This window comes from Leuciscus leuciscus, assembly GCF_965113295.1.
Source record: "Leuciscus leuciscus genome assembly, chromosome: 10".
Lineage (NCBI taxonomy): Eukaryota > Metazoa > Chordata > Actinopteri > Cypriniformes > Leuciscidae > Leuciscus > Leuciscus leuciscus.
The window spans coordinates 28,033,631-28,059,381 of record NC_138734.1 but is presented as its reverse complement, the minus strand read 5'-3'; the positions used below and the strand labels follow the sequence as shown (position 1 = coordinate 28,059,381).

The window sequence follows — 25,751 nt, the reverse complement described above, 5'->3', positions numbered from 1 at the left end:
GGGCCGGCTTTTATAGCTTCCTGGTACGTGACGTCACCCGCCTCTGACGTTCCGCCACACCATTGGACTGATTTTACATGTGCTTCAAGACGTCATCACGCAAAGCGTTCCCACAGCGTCATTTTCTCGACGCAACGCTCGTTCCCTCTTCAGGGAACCGAGGTTACAGTCGTAACCGAGGCGTTTGGCACTCTGCCAGCTAGTTGTAAAACCTCCTCAGGGTCCATGAGTAATTCTCACTCAGTCTAAAGATTCTGAGATAATCTGGCTCTACCTATATAACGGCTGGGCCCGCCCACCGTGTGAGCGCTTGAGGCCGGGCGCCTTTGGCTATTGCAAGTGCAATAGCTTGATTCAATCAGGCTTCAGTAATTTTGGAGAAAGGAGTTTCCCCAAAGCATAAGCTATTACATAATGCCTTGTTCTCTCCTCTCATGGAACCATGAAAAACGTTGAGTAACCCAAGACGATTTCCAAATACCTGCAGTACTCCCACTGTCTGCCACAAGAAAAACATCTGCTTACAACCTGACGTGGTGCTAAAAACTTTTCCACCTCAAAGACCGTTTTTATAAATATGTGTACATTTTAGAATACGCAAAGTTCAAATCTGTACATATACACGTTTTATAAATGAGGCCCATAGAGAAAGAGATACTTTCCCCAAAGAGGTGAAAAACAAGGTTTGAAACTCTGAAAAGGTCTTCTTTTGTTAACCAACCGAGTGAAAGGTGCTAAACTTTTAGAAAATGTTCTCATGTAATATTAAGATCTATAGATTTTGGCCTTGTTACCAGCTCTGGTTTGTGTGATTTTCTAGCCATGCATGAACATTACATTTAAAATAAAAAAATAAAATCACCAGAATGGGAAACAGCTTTGCATTCTGACTTTCCCATAAACTAAAGGAAAATATTTGATCTTACGATTTTGTATTGTTTGAAAATTTTGTTTTTCTTACAATAAGATAATTTTACAATGCAATAATTTTACAGTAATTTGGTCAATCTTGGAATGGTTGATGTTTGATATTAAAACCATTTACTTTTCACACATTGATCATTTTGTTAGATGCTAGATGCCATAATGTCAAGTGATTGATTCAAGTGAAAGTAAGTGCTAATAGTTCATTGCTGAATGATGACATTAAAGATCTTGCTTGTATTTATTTTTCATTTGAACCACATTCTGCTCACAGAAGAAAATGAGAGTACATAACAAAAACACCTGAGTCTTCAGAAATAAGAACATTTTTCTAATGACATACAGGTTGTATCCAGTTCAGATGTGCAGTCCAAAGCTGGATCTATTTTAATTCACCAACATGGATGTATATTTGATGTATAAAGCATTTGTGCAAAACATCACAAAAATACACAAACCAATAGCAATAATCTAAAAATTCCTTCACAATTTGTGCAATAAGAATAACTGCTCTTCACAATAATAATTATAATTTCTGATATCTGAGGAGGAAACGCATGAAGAAACATCTGGGTCATAAAAGAATAAAGAGAATTGACGAAATCGATTTATTTTTAGGACTTTTCCTTTTTTGAAGCATCCCCACTCACTTTAAGGTGGGAAAATATAGTACAGTAATGACAAACATTATGTCCAAGCACAATTTTTGTTTTAAAATCAGCTTTCAGTAGATAATGTACCACTATTATTACAATTTAAAATTGAAATAATTTACAATCAGTAATCAAAATGGAGATGGATGGTGTGTTTTGATTTGACTTGCAACATGACCAGGCCCTAAAATTAACGCTCGCCAAGCACCAAATGCATGTAACAATTGGTGTTGGCAAGTATTTGAAACAATGTCAATCGCCAGTTGGTAAAAAAAAAAAAAAAAATGAATTCTAACCATGCAATGTTGCGAGAACATAAACGTGAACAAACGTAAACGTGAACGACGCTCTGGACCGTTGATGGGTCAGAGCTGCACCGCCACAAAAGTTTAAGCGCTAGGGAACTTGCGCACAGTGAGAAGTTTTGTGTGCACATCGAAAAAGCGAGCACATAAGGCTGCATCTCAGACAGTGCGAAAATACTGAATTGAGCTCTCTTTCACGTCGTCTTGTGCTTGAACGGACAAATTCACAGAAAATTATGTCCGAAAAATTCCCATCTCGGCGAGTATCCTAGTAAACACAGTTATGTCTTGAGTGAACGTAAACGGTAGAGAAAGAAGCGCACAGCCATCTTTAGAATTTTGTGTTTGAACTATTTTTGTGGTAACTCACAAAATTCACTGTGCGCTTCTGTGTATACTAGCTCTGTATTTTTCTATGGCATCGCTGTCAAAAAGTAATTAGCTGGTGAAGTGGATTTACTTATTGTAGAGTTAACGCTTAACGGAAGTTATCATGAACTTAACAAAGGTCAGTAGACCAGGAAGATTTTAAAACAAGTGGTTCATTCATAAATCCATAAGATCTTACCTTCATGACCAGAAAACAGAACACAGTGAGCACAAATTTCACTGGTATTTACCATTTTTGTGCCATAACTGCCTGTTTTTGCAAAAACAGTTTCATGGCCGGTAGAAAATAATTATGGCCGGTAAATTTTCTTAAGTCACCAGCCATCATTTGTGGCAAAAAGCTAGTTTTAGGCCCTGAACATGACAGACATAATTGACAGATTCACTCTGGAACTACCTATAGTCTTGTTGGACAGATTATCAAACAGCTGCATATCCCTTTCACCCTCTTTGAGATGCCCAAGTGACCCTTCACAAAGACCCTGGGCCTCATTTATAAAATGTTGCGTAGAAACCGATTTGATTTTACGAACATTTCTCAAATGTGCGTACGTGTGATTCAGAGTACGAACGTATGCAAAAAAAACGTGCGCACACCTCTCTTTCAGATGTAAAATTGATCAATTTCACGTAGCTGAATTGTTTCAGATCTCCGTCTTGTGAACGTCACCTAATTAATGTCATTAACATAAAAGAGCACCAGTCAACATCCAAATGCTTTACTTGAGAAATATATCGCGGGGCAAAGAGGATACTGACAATGCGCCGACAGACAAGTTACTTTTTTATGAAACAAAGTCTCATTTGTCTTTTTTTATTTTATTTTGTATTCAAACAATAAATAGCGTGTTGTGACAGATCGCTGTAGCGCCTCAGTTCAAGTGGCACGTGAACCAAAAATCTCTTTCTATTAGTTATAGCATGAAATAAACATGAATGAACATCAGAAGGTGTATGTTGTTTCAACCACAGAAAGACGTCAATACACACAATTGTTCAAGTTCAAGTTCACCGATGATAATCTACTAACTCTGTCTGGTTTGTTTGTCTGACAAAATAGTGGATTCGGCGTTATGATTGGTCAGATTGCCTGTCAGCCAAACACCCAGCGAAGGGAATTTGTGCTGTAATCTGCCATTCATCCTCATTCTAAGACAAAAGTCAATAGCGATTGACTGTAACTTCACAGTGTGTAAACATCAGTGAGCATTCAGAGCAGTCTCAGCTCTCTTCTTTGCCCTGACTGTCACATCCACACAAACACATTCATATGCTTGAGTTTTCATCATGGCTGTCTTCTCATTAATTCCCAAAAAGATTTTATCCTGCTCTCAGATATGCTTGCAACAAATCTCTTTAATATAAAAAAAAACCTCTTTAGTTGGCTAATAAAATGGATATAAAGTTTTTTCCATCAAGATTTTAGGTTAAAAAATATAAATGTATAGAGGAATGAGTATATTTCAGGTGTGTAACTGATAGCCATTTTGACGTTTTCACAATTGAAATCCCTTAACTTTTTGCAGTTCAAACAGTCCTACAGTTTTAGGTGTACTAGTTTTACATCATGAAACCTAAAAACTGCAGTTAAAACTGCATGTATTTATTAAATACTTCATCTTGTATAATCAGCTCCCCTTATTCAAAGATCAACTACTTTATTCATACAGATGAGCATCACAAATTGTTACACAAAGTGTGCTTTTGTTGTAAAATATTACACTTAAAAAAAGATTATAAATATTTCACCTAAAAATTCAGCTGAAAAATACAAGGACTATCTATATATTCCAGCTGAAAAAAATAACAAGCAATGTATATATTTATATTACATTCGGCACAGACAAAGCTTCACATTCCATAAGAGTCTATGTAGATTACTAAAAGGTTTTTTGCTAAATCTGCATGCTGCACAATTTGTATCAAATTAGTTCAGCAGTTCAGAACTGTGATTCCATTGGTGTTGATCATCGGATAATGCCGCCTGTACATTCACAGAATAATCATTTATTTCTGTTAGAGGTTCAAGAAGAAACACCTGTGGAACTATCAGTGGTGTGAGGTAGAGTTCTCTCTGATGCTCAGGACAGTGAGAGGACAGCCATGATTTAAGGAACTCATCAGTACAACTCCAGAAGCAGCGGAGAATGAGAAAAGAAGAGGAGGAAGAATCTGACGTGGTCACGCGGAGTCTGGTTTTCCCTCTTGCGTCTCCTCTTCTTTATCAGATGTTTCTTCTTTACTCTCTAAATCAAAGTTCTGCAAAATAACATGAATAAAATCAGTAAATTGCATCATCATGAAGAGAGCATTATTCAAACTCACACACCTCTAACTCCCTCATAACTTCATCCATAAAGTCGTTGGAGTTCTTCTTGTAGGACAGAGCCATCTGAATGGAATCTTTAAACACCTGTGGAACATTCCCAGAACATTAGAACTTCACACATAAGGACCAAGGACTTCCCTTTAACCCTAGAACACATAGGGCCTTTTACACCTGGTCACTTCGTGTGTCTGATCAGATAGCTGTCCGATCAAGCAAAAGCCAGGTGTAAATGCCCTCAAAACGCTTTCAAGACGGATTTAAATCCAATCACTCAAATCATTTAAACTGGACAAATGTAAATGCATCTGGTTTTTGAAACCACATACAGTATGTAAACTTTAAAAAATAACCGAAATGTTAAAAAATAAATGTGTGAGAGTGTGTTAAAGGCTATATGACACGCTATAGCCAGATATGACAACGCTACAGCATCACGCATCACCACAGATGAGTAGCTGAGCATCTCTTCAGCAAGCAAATGCACAAACTGCCACAAATAAGTCTGAAAGTAAGTCCCAGACACTCAACACACAATCATCTTCATTAAAAGTAGTGAGACTAAACAATCTTACCAGTACTTATGCCACTATCTCTCTCTCTCTCCTATTGTGGTCTTTGATCTCGATATTAGCTGATGATAAATAAAATGCTGCTCATATCTGTTGCTTATGTTGACTTGAACTCTGTTAAATTTGCATTTAGCACAGGAATTGAAGATCGGATTTATATTTGTTTTGCAGAGACACATTTATGTGGCCAAGTGTAAATGGAACCGTTCTAACAAATCAGAAAGCTATCCGATCAGTAAAAAACGTATGAAGTCTACCAGATGTAAAAAGGCACATAGCTAAATAAAATTATTCCACAAATGCATCTGCAAGTAAAAAATTATACAATTAAGTGCTTACTCTTTTTAAAACTACATGTATTATCAATTTAAATAAAATGTAAAGGTGCACTCAATGTTTTTATGTTCCACTGGCAGTTTATTAGTTTATATGAAAATTACAGCAAAATTACAAATGTAGGGTTAATAATTTCTGTTATAAGATGCATACAATTTCATCCCAGCAAAACAATAGGGACTGTGACATCTACTTTTAAAATTCATACTAAAAGTTCAGTATGCTATAGCAGCTTTTTTTACTGAATGCTCCCCTGATACCTGTTGATCTGTCTGTCTGGGATGCTCTGTTTTCCATTCTTACCTTCACCACATTGGTCCCATCAGCAGCAGATACAAAGTAGAAGGGCAGACCTTGTTTCTTAGCAAAGTTGAAACTCTTCTGGGTCACCTTCATGTCAGCTTTGAAACAGTAGAACACATAAAAGAACAAAAGATTAGAGACATGCAAAGACTAACTCTGACTAATAATGCTCTTATCTGTAATCTCACTAAGGACATATGAAATGTACCATCTATCTTGTTAGCGACCACCAGACATGGAATCTCAGGCCGGTACTCTCGGAGTTCTTTGTACCAATTTGGGAGGTTCTTATATGTGATTTTCCTCTGGACATCAAACACCTGGCAAAAGCAATTGGATTAATTCTGAAAGCTTTTTTGAGATCTACTTTTTATGAAAAGCATTCAAATTAGGTTTCAGTTACAAAAAGCCACAACATATTTTTCACTCACTAATATATATTTTTTTATATAAGTGGAGGTGTGTGTGTGTGTGTGTGTGTGTGTGTGTGTGTGTGTGTGTCATTAATCTGCAACTATAGCAGCATACAAATAAAGATTTACTTATGCTGATTCATGTGTAATTTCAGGGTTGTTATTTTTTGTTTATTTTTTAACTATTAAAAAGCATTTTATTTAATTCAAATCAAGCTAAAAACATACAAATTTGATTAAAAAAAAAAAATCCTTCAAAAAACTTAAATGAGAATGTTGCCTTGTCAACTAACTGACATAAAATAAGTATAGGTTAAATTACTATAATCATTTAAACTGAAATAAAAATACATTAAACCTAAATAGAAATATTTAAAAAACAAATGACAAAGGTCATAACAAAATAACTAAAATTTTAAATATAGAAAATAAAACCTAATTAAAAACATTAAAGGTGTCCTATTATGCCATTTAACGAAGTCTTGATTTAGTTTTTGGGGTCTACTAGAATGTTTTCATACTTGATTGTTCAAAAAACGCATTATTTTTCACATACTTTACATTATTACAGCACCTCTCTCCCCAGTCTGGGTCGAACACACCGATTTCGATGAAGCCCCTCTTTCCAAAATACGAAATATGCTGTGATTGGTTAGCTGGCCTAGTGTGTTGTGATTGGCAGCGCTTAGCGTCCCGCCCCTCCATCACTGTGAGTTCTTCTCTAATGTAAATATTAAGGATGGTGTCAATTTCAAACCAATTCAAGCCTGATTCAGACCCTGACAATGTAAACGAACAAGAGGATCGTGCAGAACAGATTTCATGCACAGACTTTGAAAGCACAGATTTCACAGGACGTTTCAGAGTGGTATGTTTTTTGTAATTTTCTTAATATACATTATAGATACAATGTTATCCACTATTTAATCGTAATATTTGTCTAAAAACTAAGGTAATACAAACAGTAATCGATCACAAAACCATGGTTAATTTTCCTAAAGAGCAGTGAACCGTCTTACAAAAGCAAGAGCTTATAAAAGCAACAGAAAACAAGCTGTTCTCCATCAAATGTGCAGCGCACAGATAAATATTGGGGATATAATGTTCAGGAACAGTGTTTAAAATAAGTTTACCACTTTAAGTTCTTTAGCCCTAGAAAGGTCAATTAAATGAGTTTTGGAAACGTGGAAAAAAACGCGTCTCTTTGACAGCAACAACACTGTCTTCTCTAATGCAGCTCAGCCAGGCCTCTTCCCTTTTTTTGCGTATTCCGTGGGAGGGAATTATTTACATTAGTAATATTGTGACTTCATCAGATCCGGAAAAATTGTGTTGTAGTCCAAAAGTTCGTTGTAGTTCTTGAAAAGAGGATTATGTTAAATTAAATATCTCCCTTTGGAGTGGACTTTGAGCTTTGTAATATTGCAGATCTTTTTTACGCTCAAATAGCACACTAACTAAAGTGGAAAAAGTGGAAAAGCATAATAGGACCCCTTTAATAAATACCATAATAGTATATAAATAATAATAACTCAAATAGAGTGTTTTGTGACCGTCTCTTCTCTTACCATGATACAGGCATGAGATTTATGGTAGTAAGATGGGTGCATGCTTTGAAAACGTTCTTGCCCTGCAGTATCCCAGAAATCTGTAGTGAAGTTAAACAAATGCATAAGTGCTCAGGTTGGATACACAAAGGCATGACTGCTCATCTAACATGAAAACTAAACTAAAACCCCTTGTATTATAAAGCTGCATGATTAATCGTTAAAAGATCGCAATCTCGATTCAAACACCAACACAACCTTACTCCTAAATCCCAGCGAACATTCAGATCTTGGTACCATAAAACTGATTAACTTTCTCTTTGATCCTAGGTTCACATGAAAATGCGAAATCAGTAGCGAATAGCCAATAGATATAAAATAATACATTAGAAGATTGAGCAATAGCATCTTCATCTAATGTTATTATTTAGATGTGATAATAATCTTAAACCATTTTTAATTATAATTATTTACCTTATTTAGGTTTTACACCTAAAACTGGTTCCATAGTGTAGTTCCCAGTTGTCATGTACAGGTGTAAAACAGCTTCACAAACTTTTTTCAAACACACAGTATCATTATTTCTGTTAATATAATTCAAATGATCACAGAAGTACTGGGATAAAAGTTTATAGGCCGGATATAAACACAGATGTGTCCGGTAGCGATCAAAATAGAGTAAATCATGTTATATGTTATATTTTGTTTTGTTTTTCTATTCAGAATCATATCGTTATCTATATTTTAAACAACTAAAAAACGTGATTCTGAGGGGCGTTTACATGACAGCGTTTTCAAATAAAAACTGAAAACTTTTTATGCCTTTTTGCCATTCACGTACACGACAACAGCGTTTTGGGGGCCTGAAAATGCAACCTTTTGAAAACAGGTTTCAAAGTGCAAGTTTTTGAAAACGATAGCTTTGCCGTCTCCGTGTAAACTACAAAAACGTGAATTAGTGAAAACGTTGGTGGCATGTGCATGCGTATAACGTGTTCCATCTACAGGTGCGTAGTGGTTTTTTACAAAGTGCCAACTACTGGCCTGACATGCATAATACAGCGATTTTATCGTTTTGGCGTGGATCTGTGTGAACGGAGATTAACGTTGTTGTCAGAACGCGAAAAACACAAAGGAAAAACATCTCTGTTTTTAGAACATCATTGTCGTGTACTTAGTTTATCCAGAATCGTGCAGCTCTAATACTTTATAACTAAGACACGTGTATGAAACTTCATCAAAAAGGTCAATTATGTGCAAAAATGTGTAATGTCTCAATAATAAAACTGCAAAATATAAAATACAGCAAATTGCTCCATTCTTGTATACTAAAATAACACTGTTTTTGATGCCAAACTTACCAACCAGTATAGTTTTTCCATTGATAGTTGTGGTGTATTTGTACAGAGTCAAAGCGTAGGTGGACAGCTGCTGAGGCCGACTGATACATTTCATTAAGAACCTGTCAACTTTGAGAATGAACGATACACTCACACATACAGAGAGAGAGGGAGATCAAGCAGATCTTGGAGATGATACACACTCACATGCACACATTCAAACATAGAGACAGTTGATATATACAGTACAGGCCAAAAGTTTGGACACATTACTATTTTAAATGTTTTTGAAAGAAGTTTCTTCTGCTCATCAAACCTGCATTTATTTGATCAAAAATACAGAAGAAAAAAGGAAATATTGTGATATATTATTACAATTTAAAATAATTGGTTTTCAATTTATTATACTTTAAATTATCATTTATACCTGTGATGCAAAGCTGAATTTTCAGGATCATTACTCCAGTCTATCACATGATCCTTTAGAAACCATTCTAATATTCTGATTTATTATGAGTGTTGGAAACAGTTCTGCTGCTTAATATATTTGATGAATAAAAGGTTAAAAAGAACTGCATTTATTCAAAATAAAAAAATATTTTCTAATAATATAAATCTTCTTTACTATCACTTTTTATAAATTTAACACATCCTTGCTGAATAAAAGTATTGATTTATTTCAAAAAAAGAAAGAAAAAAAATTACTGACCAGTAGTGTATATTGTTGTTACAAAAGATTTCTATTTTTAAAACATTTGCTTCTTTTTTTCTTTTCTTTTTTGCTTCTTTTTATTCATCAAAGTATCCTAAAAAAGTATCACAGGTTATGAAAAAATATTAAGCAGCAGAACTGTTTCCAACTTTGATAATGAATCATCATATTAGAATGATTTCTAAAGGATCATGTGATAGACTGGAGTAATGATCCTGAAAATTCAGCTTTGCATCACAGAAATAAATGATAATTTAAAGTATAATAAATTGAAACCCAATTATTTTAAATTGTAATAATATATCACAATATTACATTTTTTTCTGTATTTTTGATCAAATAAATGCAGGCTTGATGAGCAGAAGAAACTTCTTTCAAAAACATTAAAAATAGTAATGTATCCAAACTTTTGGCCTGTACTGTATACTGTGTATATACACACACATAATGATGATGTCAAAGGATACTATCCATCCATAAGGAATCTCTCCATAAGCCTGAAAAGATATGAAAACCATTAGAAAAAATGCAAAAGCCTTGTCACTGAATGAAAGCAACAACACAGCTAACTTTACTCCATTAGTGTCCGTAACACATTAAGCATAACGTTACTTTGATTTGCCCACAGCGCTGTCTCCGAGGCAGATGATCTTGACTTGTTCATCAGCGTCATATTTATCCAGGTCCAGATCAGAAATGCCTCCTGCGTCCATTGCGAGACTAGAGAAGCAGCAGCAGGAGTTTTAACACTGACTGAGCCTCTTAATACAGCGGGATTAGATGACAGCTGACCACACAGCTGAAACACGGCACTGCTTTACTCCATCACACGCTTTCTAACTCTATGTATATCGTTTAGATAATCTTTTCAAGCAATAATTCGTAAAACAAGCCGCAAATGGTACATTACCAAACACAACCCGACAGTGTTATTGCTTTGGCTAGCTGACTAACGTTAATTAGCAGATTAGCTCGATTGTTACCTAAGCTATCTAACTATCTACGCTAAATACATATTTACGGCAGAATATTGTTTTGCAATCTTCGGTGGATATATTTAGGGCTCGTCGTAAGTTTGTTCGCATTCACGGATGGATTATTGTCGAGAAAGCATCGCTGTTTTGTGATGAAAAATCTCGGTTTGGGTTCAGAAAATTCACTGTGAACATGCACGACAACAACACGTTTCTAAGCAACGCCAGGACCCATGAAGGGCCTTATTGCTCCTGGCAGCGAATTTTTTTTTCCCAGGATGGTTGGGGAAGACTCATGAATATTCATTAGGGAAGTCATCCCTGATTGGTCTTAACCTCAGTGACGGGTAGGTTTAGGGGCGGGGTTAGGGGTAGGTCATCAGACCAATCAGGGATGACTTCCCTAATGAATATTCATGAGTCTTCCCCAACCATCCTGGGAAAAAAAATATCGCCTCCTGGTGAGCACCAGGCTGTCTTTGAAGATGCCTGATTCGTTTTTATTTGTACATTTTAAAGTAGCTTACGTTATTCTAATGATTTCTCTAAGCAGAAAAATGGCAAAAAAAGAAATACTGATATTATTAAGTTGGCTTGGAAAAGATTATTGTAAGATTATTATTATTATTCTTAGACTACATTTCTCCACGTATCTCCTCCTAAACTGTTCAAGCTACAACCACTAAACTCAGACTAATCTATCTATCTATCGATCTATCTTTCTATCTATCTATCTATCTATCTATCTATCTATCTATCTATCTATCTATCTATCTATCTATCTTATATTTCTTTCTTATATTTCTTTCTTTCTTTCTTTCTTTCTTTCTTTCTTTCTTTCTTTCTTTCTTTCTTTCTTTCTTTCTTTCTAACTAATATTTCTTTCTTTCTAACTCCAAACTAAATTAAAATTTTGACAGTTGGACAGGCTTATTAGACTCCATTAGCTGCCATTTTATGTACTATTTCTAATCCATTGAGACTCATTTTCCATTCTATCTAATATTTCTAAACTGAAAACCTTCAAACTTCAAACTTTTAAAACTACTAAACTAAAACTTAAACTAAACTAATTAAAACTAAAAACCTTCAAGCTTTTAAAAATTCTTCAAACTTTGGTATTAACAAACTTTCTTTCTTTCTTTCTTTCTTTCTTTCTTTCTTTCTTTCTTTCTTTCTTTCTTTCTTTCTAACTTTATCTATCTATCTATACACTACTTAAAACTTCAAGCTTTTAAAACTTCTTCAAACTTTGGTACAAACTATCTTTCTTTCTTTCTTTCTATCTATCTATATTTCTTTCTTTCTTTTTTTATCTATCTATACACTAGCCTACTTTAAACTTTTTAAACTTCTTAAAACTTTGGTACAAACTATCTTTCTTTCTCGCTTTCTTTCTTTCTTTCTTTCTCTTTCTCTCTCTCTCTCTCTCTCTTTCTTTCTTTCTTTCTTTCTTTCTTTCTTTCTTTCTTACTAACTCCAAACTAAATTCAAATTTTGACAGTTGGAGAGGCCCAGCCACCCAATATTAGCTGCCATTCTATGTACTATTTCTAATCAATCAAGACTCATTTAAGCTTTCTTTCTATCTAATATTTCTAATCTATCTATCTATCTATCTATCTATCTATCTATCTTTTTAACTAATCATTCTTTTTAACTAATCTTCCCTTCTTTCTTTCTCTCTTTCTTTCTTTCTTTCTTTCTTTCTTTCTTTCTTTCTTTCTTTCTTTCTTTCTTTCTAACTTACTAATCTTTCTTTCTTTCATTCTAACTCCAACTAAATAAAAATGTTGACAGTTGGAGAGGCTCATTAGACTCCATCAGCTGCCGCTCTATGTACTATTTCTAATCAATCGAGACTTATTTAAGCTTCCCTTCTAATATTTCTTAACTGAAAACCTTCAAACTTCTACAAACTTTTAAAACTGCTAAACTAAAACTTAAAGGGATAGTTCACTTTGAAATTAATTTTTGGTATGTTTTAGCTTACCTCAAGGGCATCCAAGATGTAGGTGTCTTTTTTTCCGCAGTAGTTTCAATTTTGATATTTTTAGGTCAAACCGTTCTTGTCTGTCAGTCATATAATGCAGGTCTATGGTCACCACCTCAAAGAGCATGCACAGAGTCCAAATTAAAACAATTCCCCGTCGTCCAAATTAAACAATTCCCCATCGTAAGTACACATTGATGGCCTAATACACGAAACGAGCGGTTTGTGTGAGAAAACGAACAGTATTTATATCGTTTTTACCTCTTATACACAGCCATGTCCGAGTGATCTGATCTGACGTGTGCGCAGACTGGTGCATAGATATATATGCCTTAAAGACATTCGTTCCAATGAACTGCCGTAGACAAGGCGACATCTAGTGTGTATATATATCTATGCACCAGTCTGCGTACACGTCAGATCAGATCACTCGGACATGGCTGTGTATAAGAGGTAAGAGGTAAGACTCGTTTCGTGTCTTAGGCCATCAATGTGTACTTACGATGGGGAATTGTTTAATTTGGACGACGGGGAATTGTTTTAATTTGGACTCTGTGCATGCTCTTTGAGATAGTGACCATCGACCTGCATTATATGACTGACAGACAAGAACGGTTTGACCTAAAAATATCAAAATTGAAACTACTGCGGAAAAAAAAGACACCTACATCTTGGATGCCCTTGAGGTAAGCTAAAACATACCAAAAATTTATTTCAAAGTGAACTATCCCTTTAAACTAATTAAAACTGAAAACATTCAAACTTTTAAAACTACTAAACTAAAACTTAGACTAATTAAAACTAAAATCTTCAAACTTCAAGCTTTTAAAAATTCTTCAAACTTTCTGGCAAGGCTTTTTCATGCCAACTTAAAGTTTGTCTACAAACTTTTTCATCTAGTTACAACTACTATTAATAATAATAATACAAACTGAGAAAATAATACGTTAGAAGATGAAGCAATAGCATCTTCATCTAATGTTATTATGTAGATGTGATGGTAATTTTAAACTATTTTTAATTATAAAAAATATGTTTGTATCAATTTCTGAAGGTGTAAACTTTGACCTATATTTTACACTTACTTGGAAACAAAACCAATAAACAATTACTGGAATATCTTCTTTGTCTTTGACAAATTACCTGTCAGTAATATCAAACACAATAATCTTACTTTTTTGAGTTTGAGTAAGCAGCACGTAACATACACAGAATGTTGTCTTGGTCACATTCTTGACATGGGAATGACACAGAACAGAGAGAAAAAAAAAATCTATATAGATCTGCTTGATGAACAGTCTGATAGAAAAGTCTTTTCTACTTTCCCACAGAGGTCAGTGAGTGCATGACTAGATTAAAATTGAAAGGCTAAAGAACAGAATGTATGTATATATATATATATATATATATATATATATATATACACAAATATATATATAATGAAACTTTGCAACAGTACTTGGACCCAACATCTAGATATGTCTCTTCTTCAAATGATGACATACTGTTAGAAGATGGAGTTGATCTTCTTTTGTCAAAGTTTACTTTGTGTTCTATTCCTCCATCTCTGCCTTCATTGGCAATGCCTCACAAACTAATTATGCAGTGGCTAATACACACTTTTCTGTCAGTACCGGAGAAACATTGGGCTCTCTGGACAGCCTATTAATTGGGGGTTTTATATATATATATGAATAAAAATGATAAATGAACAAAACTAAATTACTAAAAACTAAATTACTAAAACTTAAACTAAAATGAAAACTGAAAATATAAAACTATAATCTAACTCAAAATATTAATACATAAATATAATAGTATACTCGTGACGTTATACTAAAATACAGATATGTAACAAAGACAGAAATGAACCTTCAGATATACACCTACCAACATTGTTTTTAAAAGTTTTGTATCCAACTTGATCCATGGTAGGCTACTGATTTACTAACTTGCAGAAATTCACATTTGCTGTACTCATTATTATATAACCACATATATAAATGTAAATATGTGTAAATAAAAGTGTAAATAAAATCTAAAACATTTTGTTTGTCACTGTATCGTATATGTTTAGTCTTTTTATTATGATGACACCAGCACCAAGTGAAATTGTCATTTTTTACTTGATGAATAAAGTTTCTAATGTCTAATTAATTATTCAAATTAATTATTCCACACTAGAGTGTTGCTGTAGAAAATGTACTGTAAGAAATAAACACTATAAATAATAGAAGGTTCTGTTGAAATCCTGTCTTTGCTCTTATAAGCTCCGCCCTAATTTGCATGTGTCTGGGATGTAAACACAGCTGAGAGACACTCTTGTGTTACTGGCAGCTGGACCTCACACACAGAGAGAGTGAGAGAAAGACAACTAGGACACATTTAATATACTGTAGTAGCAAAATGGCCTGTAGACTTTTGGTTACAGAGGAGGATTTAAACTGCCCTATCTGCTGTGACATCTTCAGAGATCCAGTTCTCTTAGCCTGCTCTCACAGCATCTGTAACGGCTGTGTGAAAACCTTCTGGAATCGGCGAGGAACTCAAGAGTGTCCCATCTGCAGAACTGTATCCTCCAAACCCGATCCACCCATAAATATCGTGCTGAGAAACATGTGTGATCTGATAAGAGAAGAAACAACTCAGGACCTTCCCATTGAGACGGCGGGGTTCTGTAGTCTTCATGGAGAACCTCTTACTTTCTTCTGCGCTGAAGATCAAGAACTAGTTTGTGGAAAATGCAGAAATGCATTACATAACAACCACTGCATCCGTTCAACAACAGACGCATCACAGGACCTCAGGGTAAGAGCTCAAAGTGTCAGATTGTCTGGAAACATGATCCTGCACGGCACGCTTTATTTAAACAGTTCATTTTAATTTAACACAATTGAATCAGGTTTCTGGTTCAAATGTGATTGCTTCGTGTTAAATTGACTTGAAACAGTTACTCTTTGACGTAACTTGATTTTTTCATTTTGAAATAACATGTTTTAATCAAGTAACCCAATCAAACTTTCATTTCCCATCATGCTTTGCAAATGGGCTGAATTGGGACTGTAAATGTTGAAATAAAGCAAGATGAGAAAAAAAGTTTCAGTTATATTTGTGGTTTTTGGGGTTACCATTGTGGTGAAGTGTTGAGCTTGTGTTTGGGTTGAGGACCTGCTACATAAGGTGAACTAAGTAACCTTAACCGAATAGCTTCGGAGTCATTGGAATAGTTATATGACTTTTTTCGGGTTGAATGGCGGTCGTCTTGCACCCCTCAAGCACCTGTGAGCGGAAAAACCACCCTTGCAACTTTGAGCCGGCGGGCCGCCGGCCGCAGCGTCAGGAAGTATCATGTGATATCAGGTCTCGCGATGTAACGAATAAATTCTGTCATTATTGCGCTCCCTCACACTGTTCGAACCCGAATGAAGAAGACGTTTTAAAGAATGTCCTATCTGCTTTGATGTCGTTGATCGACTAGCCTCTGATATCTGAGAGTCGCCAACGAGTTTTTCGACAGTGTTGTCAAATATCTATTCCGAAGCTGTAGGGGGAGCTCTATAGAGAAACCTGTGAGCAAAAAGCGAGAATAGAATACAGCGAAGAAATTCCCGAAACTGCATAGCCCCATAGATATCATATAATAAAGGCTAGATGTCTTGTCCGCGCTGCTGGCCAATGGAGCTCGACTTCCGCACACGGCGGCCATCTTGACACAGGGAGCTTGCTCACTCGTAACATTGTGTGAATGGTGCATGTACTTTTTAAATTACCATAACTTGCTAAATTTTCTACCGATTTTCAAACGGTTTGGTTTGTTATAAACGTCAGAGATGTAGTTATGACACTGCATACTTATCAATAAATATAATATTATATATTTAAACATGTTCAAGCATCCAGAATTATAGCCACGTTAATAACGTTTGTAAGAAACCAAACCGTTTGTAAATCCGTCAAGATTTCAGCGAGATAAGAGGATTTGTGTTCGTGCTGATCACTCAACTTAATTCAGATACCACAGAGCTCGCCAGAAAGCTTCCCTGTGACAAGATGGCGGCCGGTGTGATGCTGTTCGAGACTCCGCCTTAAAGGGATAGTTCGGCCAAAAATGATATTTAACCCATGATTTACTCACCCTCAAGCCGTTCGAGATGTATATGTCAATCTTTTTTCAGACGAACACATTTTCAGTTAGTTTAGAAAATGTCTTAGATCTTTCAGTGGTTATAATGTCAAGTTATGGGGTCCACCTCCTTCAAGGCCCAAAAATGTGCATGCATCCTTCACAAAAGTAATCCATCCGGCTCCAGGGGGATAAACGAAGGCCTTCTGAGGGTAATCCGTGCGGTTTTGTCGTAAAAATATACATATTTAAAACTTTATAAACGAAAATAACTGGCTTCCGGTAGCGGTCGACACGCGTTCACGGAGATGGATGGTGGTGTATGACGTAGGACATAGCGTAGGAAGCGTCGTGACGTAGAACGAACGTAGAGTTTTGTTTTGCTCTGCTCTCTGGCTGTGCTGTCACGTTCGTTCTACGTCACGACGCTTCCTACGCTACGACCTACGCAGAGCCGATCCTGACCTCCCTGAGGCCCTAAGCAAAATTCTGTTTAGGGGCCCTCATACCTGACCCGTGAGCCATGAACTATTTGCCATTGCCACACAGTCACGCCTGACACCCCAGTGTTCCCACTACAATCCCTCCTTTAACTAGTTCTAGTGAAAATGTAATTCCTGATATCAGAAGACATTGTTACTAGTAAAAAGTTCATTCTTAATATCAAGAATTCACATTTTAAATAGTACAAATTGAATTATTGATATCAAAAATGCATATCCTGTGAATGAATAAAAGCTAAAATGGCGCCATAGCATGTCACTGTGTTTTTAAATGATAAAAGTAATTCTTGATACTCTTGATTCTTGATGGTTATTATTTACTGAGGGATGTGCATCCATATTGACCAGAATCTCCAGCCAATCAACATTTTAAATTCAATGGAGCCTATCAATAGTCAATGTCAATACATTGCTTTCCATATTGCATTAGTGCAGAGTTGTAACTAAACCTTGACTTAGCGACTAGATAATCATCGTCTTGTTTTAAAACTATAATGAGGAGTGCCATCACGCCCATATTGTACTGGTCCCAACTCACAACAGATGTTTCTGCTGGAAAGTGCGCGTTTCATTTCATGCACGTTCATATGATCGCATGTTAACGCGCGACGCGGTTATCTTTTCCGAGCTGCAGTTTACAAACAAACACCGTTGTCCTTTGTCGTTTATTAAACATAATAAATCAACGCACATCAACTTAACTTTAGCCTACTGTTCTTTGCTGACATCAAACTTTGAGAGGAGAGCACACAAGTCTACCTGATAACTGTTGCCGCAATTAACTCTCATGGTGTTTTTTTCTCTCTCTTTTCGTGACCAGAAAGATAGTTCCGCTTCATTTTCTCATCGATATTGTAAACATTGATTGACGCGCTTTGACACGAGGGGAGGCGGGGCCTTGAGTAATTTGCGGGGCCCTACGCACCTTGCGTAGTGTGCGTATAGGGCTGATCGGCTCTGGTCCTACGTCATACACCAGCATCCATCTCCGTGAACGCGGATAACTTTTGTGAAGGATGCATGCACATTTTGGGACTTGAAGGAGGTGGACCCCTTTACTTCACATTATAACCACTGAAAGATCTAAGACATTTTCTAAAATAACTGAAAATGTGTTCGTCTGAAAAAAGATTGACATATACATCTCGAACGGCTTGAGGGTGAGTAAATCATGGGTTAAATATCATTTTTGGCCGAACTATCCCTTTAAGACATCTAGCCTTATATGGATATCTATGCATAGTCCTGCTTTAAAGTTGCTTTAATAAGCGTGCTATGGCAGTGGATGAAACCAGTATCTCTCCTTAACTGCCATAACTGAACATCACATGTGTAAAGAAAAGTTTGTTGTTATTTAAATCACAGGACTAAACAAGAAGTGATAAATAGGATTAATTTGAATAATTCAATTTAAATGAAAATCATTTATTTAAGTTAAACTAAAACCATTCATTCAAGTTAAGTGAACACCATTGATTCTAGTTAGTTAGTAGGTTGGGTTTTACTCAATCAAGTAGAACAACTGTCCATGATTATATCATGTTCTTTTGAGCTATTTTGCAACAATCAAATCAAATGCTTGGTCAAAATGTCCAGCTTGTGGTCAGATTGCACTGATTGCCAGTGTCAGTTAATGGACTGGAAAGGGTTGAAAAATGAAAGCTGTCTTGTCAAACAGGTCTTAGCATACTAATGGCCCTTATATGACACACATTCACACTCTACAAAAACAAAGGTTCGTGGGAACTTTGCTGATAAAGTCAAATATAAGCTGGATTGACCTGATCTATTTTGGATATGCAGGTTTTTAACAAACAACCTGTTTAACAATTGTAAACAACGCTGGGAAAATCATCATGTAACAGATTAACACGGAATGTCACGTACAGTAAACATCTGAGCATCATAGGCTGAAACGATGACATCACTGTTTTCTCCAGAGTGGCTATTTATATAAATGAACTAAATTAATAACTTTTTTACAACAAAAATGAACCATCACTTTTGTCTCCATATCTAAGCACTGCCCACTAAAATCTATATAAACTACAATGTACACTGCCTTAGTTAGACTTGGATGACTACAGCGACGCACAGCGAGTCCTCAATAAAGAGTAACTTCTGCTTGAAAGATATCCCAACGTCTCCTGGTCTCTGCTTCGACGAAGAAAAAGTTGACAACACTTGACTTGATTTGAAATGAGTACAACAATATATATATATATATTCAAATGTATTTCAGAAATTGATATAATGCTAAAATAAAATGTCAATTTCATTTCATTTCTAGAATGAGCTCCAGCAGAAACTAAAGGCCTTTCTGGAGAAACTTAGAGTCTATGAACAATTTAAACAGTCCTGGAATGAAACAGCGGAGTACATTAAGGTGAGTATCGGGAGGAAATTCCAACATTTACACAGTATTGTATGGGTGTATATTGTATCAGCCTGATTGTTCTGATATTTTGTGCCTATAGAGACAGAGCCAGCACACAGAGACTCAAATTAAGGAGGCGTTTGAAAAGCTTCACCAGTTTCTAGAAAATGAAGAAGCTGCCCGCCTGACGGCACTGAGGAGAGACGAAGAGCAGAAGAGTGAGATCATTAAAAAGAAGATTGAGGAGATTACATCAGGGATGTTATCTCTCTCACATATTATTGAGTCCATCGAGGAACAACTGAGAAGGAATGACTTCACATTTCTAGTGGTAAGGAGCACTTGGTTTGACTTGTTCCATGATGCTTTTATATCAAAAGTTTTTTTTTCCACATTATATTACATTAAGTTGAAATTACAGAAAGTAATTCGAAAGAAATTATTACTATTATTCTGCAAGGATGCATTAAATTGATAAAAAGTAAAGACATATATGTTACAAAATATTTATATTTCCAATAAATTCTGTTCTTTGGACTTTGTTCATCAAAGAATCCTGAAGAAAAATGTATCACAGTGTTCTGATCACATAACATAAATGAATCTTTCTGTTTCTATCTACATTTCATTATTCCCAGAACTACAATACTACAATTGAAAGGTAAGAAGATGTCTTTGCTTAACCTTTATGGTTCTCATCCCACATCAGTACTGACTCCTAAATGTTGTTTCAGAACAAAGTGTACTCTGCGGGATCAAACCAGACCTTCAGGAATGCTCATCGATGTTGCAAAACATATTGGTAACATAACCTATGAAGTGTCAAAAAAACTACAAGCCAACATTTGTTACAGTAAGTATTGAGCAGTAAAAATCTTCTCATCTGTTCTATTATTGTGTCTTAAAAGTGGGTGAACATCTTTATCTCTATCCCTCCAGCCCCAGTAACCCTTGACCCCAACACCGCCCATCCTTATCTGACCCTGTCAGATGATCTGACTACTATAACTTACTCTGATGAGCACTTCCAACAGCTTCCGGAAAACCCGGAGAGATTTGACGGCTACACAAGCATTCTTGGTTCTGAGGGCTTTGACTCAGGGTCTCACTGCTGGGACATCGAGGTTGGCGACAACACTGCCTGGGCCGTGGGGGTGATCACAGAGTCCACATACAAACTCAGAAAGAACCCCTCCAAGACGGGCTTGTGGTATGTGGGCTTCAGCAATGGTAAATACGGGAAGGGCTATTCTCCAAAAATCCTGACCCTTCTACGGGTGAGCCAGAGAATTCAGAGGATCAGGGTGCAGCTCGACTGGGACAAGGGCAAAGTAATTTTCACAGACTCAGGTCATAATATTGGTTTGCATGTGTTTAAACACGCGTTCACTGAGAAAGTATTCCCTTACTTTTATAATCACTGTATGCAACATCCGTTGAGGATCATACCAGTAAAGACAACTGTGGAAGCACACATTTAAAGCCAATACAACTTGAAACTGGTGAAGTTAAGTTGATAGGTTTACTGTGATATCAGTTGAATCAATCCAAAGGAGACAGTAGCATGAGAAGTACAGTACTGCAATAAAACATTTATGACACGACTGCAATATTCAAGCCATATACAAAAAAATTATTTTAACCAGAATCATTGTTTTTTTGGAGTAATGCATGCTTACAAGTAGATTTACCTGCAAAGGTATTAAAGAGGACCTAATATGCCCTTTTACAATGGCTTGATTTTGTTTTTAGGGTCTACTAGAATAGGTTTTCATGCTTAAATGTACAAAAAAAACAACAACACATATTTGACATTATTGATGCTTCACCTCTCTTGACCAGTCTGTCAGTAATGCTCTGTTTAGCCCCTGTCTCAATGTGTTGTGATTGGTCAGCCGCTTCGAGTGTTTCGGAAAAGTCACGTCCCTTACCATAACTGTCAATTTCACGCCACATACCATCATTGCGTCACAACATAATATGTTAATATGCGGTTCCGAATGTGGATGTATGGATGGATTCGGAACTATACTAGCATACTCTTATTATTTTTGCCATATAAAGATATGGTAAAAATAGTATGAGTAGTATTATAGTATGCGGTTTGCAGAAACAGTGTTTTCTAATATAGAGAATAACTCCTTTTGGAGCGACTTTGGGCTTTGTAACTTCACAGATTTGTTTTTTCATGCTCAAACAGCAACATTACACACTAACGAAAGTTGAAAATGTAAAAAAAGAAACAAACAAAAGAAAAAAGAGGCAAAACTAGCGTATGCCACACAAAAAAGGAAAAGAAAACTAACGTATGCCAGTCCCAATTGTGTCAAATTAGCCGGACTTGTGTGGTATTTACAGATATGACGAGCACGCACAGACAAGTGACGTAAGTATGCGATTTCACGCGAAAAGCATCTCGCTCTGCCTAAAATATAAACACTTATAATGGGCTTAAATCAGGGTAAGACAAAACGCGTTTTGGGAGAAGAATTGGTGGTGTATTGACTCATTATTCAAAAGTTTACTTTGAACAAAAGAAAAAAACATACATAGTTATATTGTGCAACTTAAAAGGTTTTCCGAGAATCCATTTTATTTTGTAAATAAAGCTCACTAACTGAATTATTTTATGTCATGGAGCAGAAAAAAAAAATGTTTAATGAAAGATTTAAAAAAAGGAAGAGTAACAATGAACAACTGCACTATTAATGTAAATATTGTACCTGTAGGCTACCAAGTCAATAATAAAGTGACAATAACAACGAGGTATCTTGATTCAAAGTTTTACTTTCTTTCTTGATTTACACAGTAATCATCAGTGCTGCCACCATTTTAGCCCTGTTCCAAAACCTAGTGTGCTGCATTGCTGTCTGCTACCTACACAGACAGCATCCAAACTGAAGGAAACCATATGAACAGGCATAATTAGAAATGTTTCCTGAGCAGCAAATCAGCATATTAGAATGATTTCAGAAGGATCATGTGACACTGAAGTAATGATGCTGAAAATTCAGCTTTGCATCACAGTAATAAATCACATTTTAAAATCAAAGCAGAAAACTGTTATAATTTATTATAATGTTATTGTTTTACTGTATTTTTGATCAATCAAATTCATCCTTGGTGAGTATAAGAAACCTTAAAAAATGTCACCGACCCAAACTTTTGAACGGTAGTGTCTACAGAATATACCTTTGCGTATGGAAGTGTGTGTGGTGTAAAAATTCTAGTCTGGGTAGACTTAGTTCACTTGGTTTTGTAACAGCGTGGCACAATTATTGCATCTTGGAGCCTTTTTTTTTTTAACTGAAACATCATTTAAAGTTGTATATTAGTGATATTAAGACCTGCTATGACAGACTGTAGCTTGTTAGACTGAATTTATAAAGGATCTGTTTAATCAGCACCATCCACAATTATGGGAGCGATGTACTCAGAATGACGAATTCCAAAGGAGAAGCTGGGAGCTTTGGTTCCTGTGAAAGTAACCTGTTGAGAAAGACAAAGAAAATAGTTTTAGCATACTAATTCTTTTAGTAGAGAGCAATTCTAAACTAAAAACTGAATATACACTACCATTCACAATTTAGGGTTTGTCAGATTTTTTTTATGTTTTTGAAAGAATTCTCTTAAGCCAAGGCTGCATTTATTTGATCAAAAATACACTGAAAACTATTTCTATTTTAATTTATTTTATATATTAACATTTTATATAATCATATATTAAAATGTAACTTGTGATGAAATAAATTGATTTTTTAGCATCATTACTCGAGTCTTCAGTGCCACATGATCCTTCAGAAGTCATTCTAATGAATCTTTTTTTATCTCACTGACCCCAAACTTTGAAACGGTAATGTATAAGTACAGACCCTTTCTGGATGGTAGGCTCCAGGTCCTGGTTTCTTGGTAGTGTCCCCAGGCATGAGGTTGCGACCGGTCATGCTGTATTGAGGGGCCTTGTGTCTGTACACACATGAATCTACCACTTTGTAGGTCCCTGGGCCTGGAGTCTGAGAAAAGGATTGTTATCATCTGTGCAAAGAACATAAGAGGTACATACTGTAATATGTTGGCACCTTCTGTAAATCTTCATGGAAGCTGCCAATAGGACTACGACCACTGAAGGAGACATTTGGACAGGCTGTTTTATTCACGACTCTTGGCCCTAATACTGGGGGGAGCAAGTACGCAGCTGGACCTGGAGACAAGATAATGCACAAACGTCTGCTGACGCATGGGAAACATAACTGTTCTAGTAGTATTGCTGTGTATATCTGTGTGAATCTACCTGGTGATTGGTCATTGCGGAACAATTTAGTTCTCGCAGAGAGGGAGAACGCAGGGGCCAAGTAATAGGTGGTCTTTATTGCCTTTTCAGGTGAGTAACTGCCTGAAAAAGAAATCAAAAGACAGTTGAACTTTACTGTGTATGTTCTTCATTGTTCTACATTTGCACACAGCTACAAAGCCTGTGTGTTTTTGTTGTGTGAAATACCTGGGCCAGGGGTCCGGAAGGGCTGAATATCCTTTGGCCGGCCGTAGACAGAGTACGCAGGGGTTCCGTCCCGACCCACCCTTGTGATGTTGGAAGGAACGAGGTATCCGGGCCCTGGGGAGAAGTTGGCCTGCAAGTCACGAAGGCGCGTGCCAAAGCTAAACGCTGGGCCTTTATGCATCCGCGGGTCATGCTTGTTCATTCCTATAAAGGGCAAAGAAAACCCCCAAAATTGAGATTTACTGCAGGGCAATAGCTAGGTATTTTGGACCCCTGACCCTTTAAAAAAATAAAATAACATTTTAAATTGTTGTGTGTGTTCTTAGAATCATTCCAACCTTTCACCCCATTAGCTCCTGAATTACTGTGTTTATTGTGAATTGTGTGTGTTGTCTAATATCACATAAAATGTCCTCACTAGTTAAAAGGGGCTTATAAATCAACCTAATCATGTTTATATTCAAATCTAGTGATTAGCACAGGTTTCTATGATGGTTTCTTTTACAAATAGAGGTTTTGTTATAGAAAACATAATTAACCTGATATAAAAACAATGGAAGTCTATGAGATGTCCGCACTAATAGGGAAACAAACGTGTGTGTGTGCGTGCGTGAGTGTGTGTGTGTGTTTAGCCTAAGTTACCAGTTGCCCCTGGGAGAGAATATGCTGGCCCGGGACTGTTATACATTGCAGCGATGGGGCCCCTTGGCCGGTGGGGCCTCCAAGAACCCATCCATACATCCACAGGTGACATGATGTCTGTTTAAAAAAAAAGATATATATATATATATATATATATATATATATATATATATATATATATATATATATATAGCCTATAGGCTAGAATAAAAAAAAATTACAAAATTAATTTGCATTTCTAATGTAAGTTGATTAAATAGTCAAAACATGTCATTGAGTTCTGTAACAGGTAACGTTAACGTTAACCGTAGCGTGATATCTACAACAAAACAAAAAAAATATATACAACACACGAAGGAAACACAATAACTTACCTTAAGTGCAAGATATTCAAAAGTGCGTGAGTTTAATAGACTTTTCGATTTCCGGGTGATTTTGTAAAGAAATAACGTTATTCTTTCAAAGCACGTTCCTACAATATCATCGCTTATATGGCGACCTTTATCAAACGATACAAAGTTCCATTTAGATAACTTAGAACGATCGAATTACAATATCTGCACAAAATAACTATATTATTTACATCTAAATGTAAAATAAAGGCGCCAAAAAGCTCTGATCAAACTCGCAACTGCTGCGACTGTTCTTGATGCTTTATAATTGTTTTCTTTTGCATCTCCATGACGCCGGCGCCTTGGTGATTCTTTGATGTCAGTTTGAGTGACATTCCAATGGAGAGAAGTTCACAAGTAGCTGCTCTACATGCCAATCCACGAACCCGTGCAGTATAATTAATTATTAATCAAACCAAATTCAACAA

General features: G+C 36.0%; 3 protein-coding genes across 4 annotated transcripts; 1 reads left to right on the top strand and 2 right to left on the bottom strand.

The window, feature by feature from the left end:
• Positions 1-1,864: 1,864 nt before the first annotated feature.
• On the bottom strand, positions 1,865-11,021 carry rabl2 (RAB, member of RAS oncogene family-like 2). Its single transcript, XM_082181464.1, has 8 exons — positions 10,434-11,021; positions 10,289-10,318; positions 9,131-9,210; positions 7,791-7,870; positions 6,018-6,129; positions 5,810-5,907; positions 4,602-4,685; positions 1,865-4,531 (listed from the first exon to the last, which is right to left on the bottom strand). Exons 1-8 carry the CDS (start codon positions 10,532-10,534, stop codon positions 4,454-4,456), a joined length of 663 nt encoding a protein of 220 aa, XP_082037590.1. The 5' UTR covers positions 10,535-11,021; the 3' UTR covers positions 1,865-4,453.
• Positions 11,022-15,101: 4,080 nt separating this feature from the next.
• On the top strand, positions 15,102-21,664 carry trim35-30 (tripartite motif containing 35-30). 2 transcript variants are annotated; one of them, XM_082181823.1, is made up of 6 exons: positions 15,102-15,596; positions 19,705-19,800; positions 19,892-20,122; positions 20,430-20,452; positions 20,526-20,644; positions 20,731-21,664. In XM_082181823.1, the coding sequence occupies exons 1-6, from the start codon at positions 15,195-15,197 to the stop codon at positions 21,270-21,272; spliced, it is 1,413 nt and encodes a 470-aa protein (XP_082037949.1). In that variant the 5' UTR covers positions 15,102-15,194; the 3' UTR covers positions 21,273-21,664. The 2 variants fall into 2 exon arrangements, with proteins under 2 accessions (XP_082037949.1, XP_082037950.1); XM_082181824.1 differs by lacking the exon at positions 20,430-20,452 and having other exon boundaries at positions 19,892-20,145.
• An 894-nt stretch (positions 21,665-22,558) lies between these two features.
• cimap1b (ciliary microtubule associated protein 1B) lies at positions 22,559-25,626 on the bottom strand. The gene is made up of 7 exons (XM_082181840.1): positions 25,306-25,626; positions 24,932-25,048; positions 24,290-24,493; positions 24,083-24,184; positions 23,871-23,992; positions 23,664-23,804; positions 22,559-23,280 (listed from the first exon to the last, which is right to left on the bottom strand). The coding sequence occupies exons 2-7, from the start codon at positions 25,041-25,043 to the stop codon at positions 23,188-23,190; spliced, it is 774 nt and encodes a 257-aa protein (XP_082037966.1). The 5' UTR covers positions 25,044-25,048; positions 25,306-25,626; the 3' UTR covers positions 22,559-23,187.
• Positions 25,627-25,751: the final 125 nt, after the last annotated feature.

Coding starts and splice junctions, on each gene's coding strand:
- cimap1b (XM_082181840.1), bottom strand. CDS start 25,043: ATGTCACCTGTGGATGTATGGATGGGTTCTTGGAGGCCCCACCGGCCA. Junction 24,494..24,931: donor TTCTCTCCCAGGGGCAACTG/GTAACTTAGGCT, acceptor TGCCCTTTATAG/GAATGAACAAGCATGACCCG. Junction 23,993..24,082: donor CCGCAATGACCAATCACCAG/GTAGATTCACAC, acceptor TCTTGTCTCCAG/GTCCAGCTGCGTACTTGCTC.
- rabl2 (XM_082181464.1), bottom strand. CDS start 10,534: ATGGACGCAGGAGGCATTTCTGATCTGGACCTGGATAAATATGACGCT. Junction 7,871..9,130: donor TGGAAAAACTATACTGGTTG/GTAAGTTTGGCA, acceptor ACTTCACTACAG/ATTTCTGGGATACTGCAGGG. Junction 4,686..5,809: donor ATGGGACCAATGTGGTGAAG/GTAAGAATGGAA, acceptor AATGTTCCACAG/GTGTTTAAAGATTCCATTCA.
- trim35-30 (XM_082181823.1), top strand. CDS start 15,195: ATGGCCTGTAGACTTTTGGTTACAGAGGAGGATTTAAACTGCCCTATC. Junction 19,801..19,891: donor AAACAGCGGAGTACATTAAG/GTGAGTATCGGG, acceptor TTGTGCCTATAG/AGACAGAGCCAGCACACAGA. Junction 20,453..20,525: donor TACAATACTACAATTGAAAG/GTAAGAAGATGT, acceptor ATGTTGTTTCAG/AACAAAGTGTACTCTGCGGG.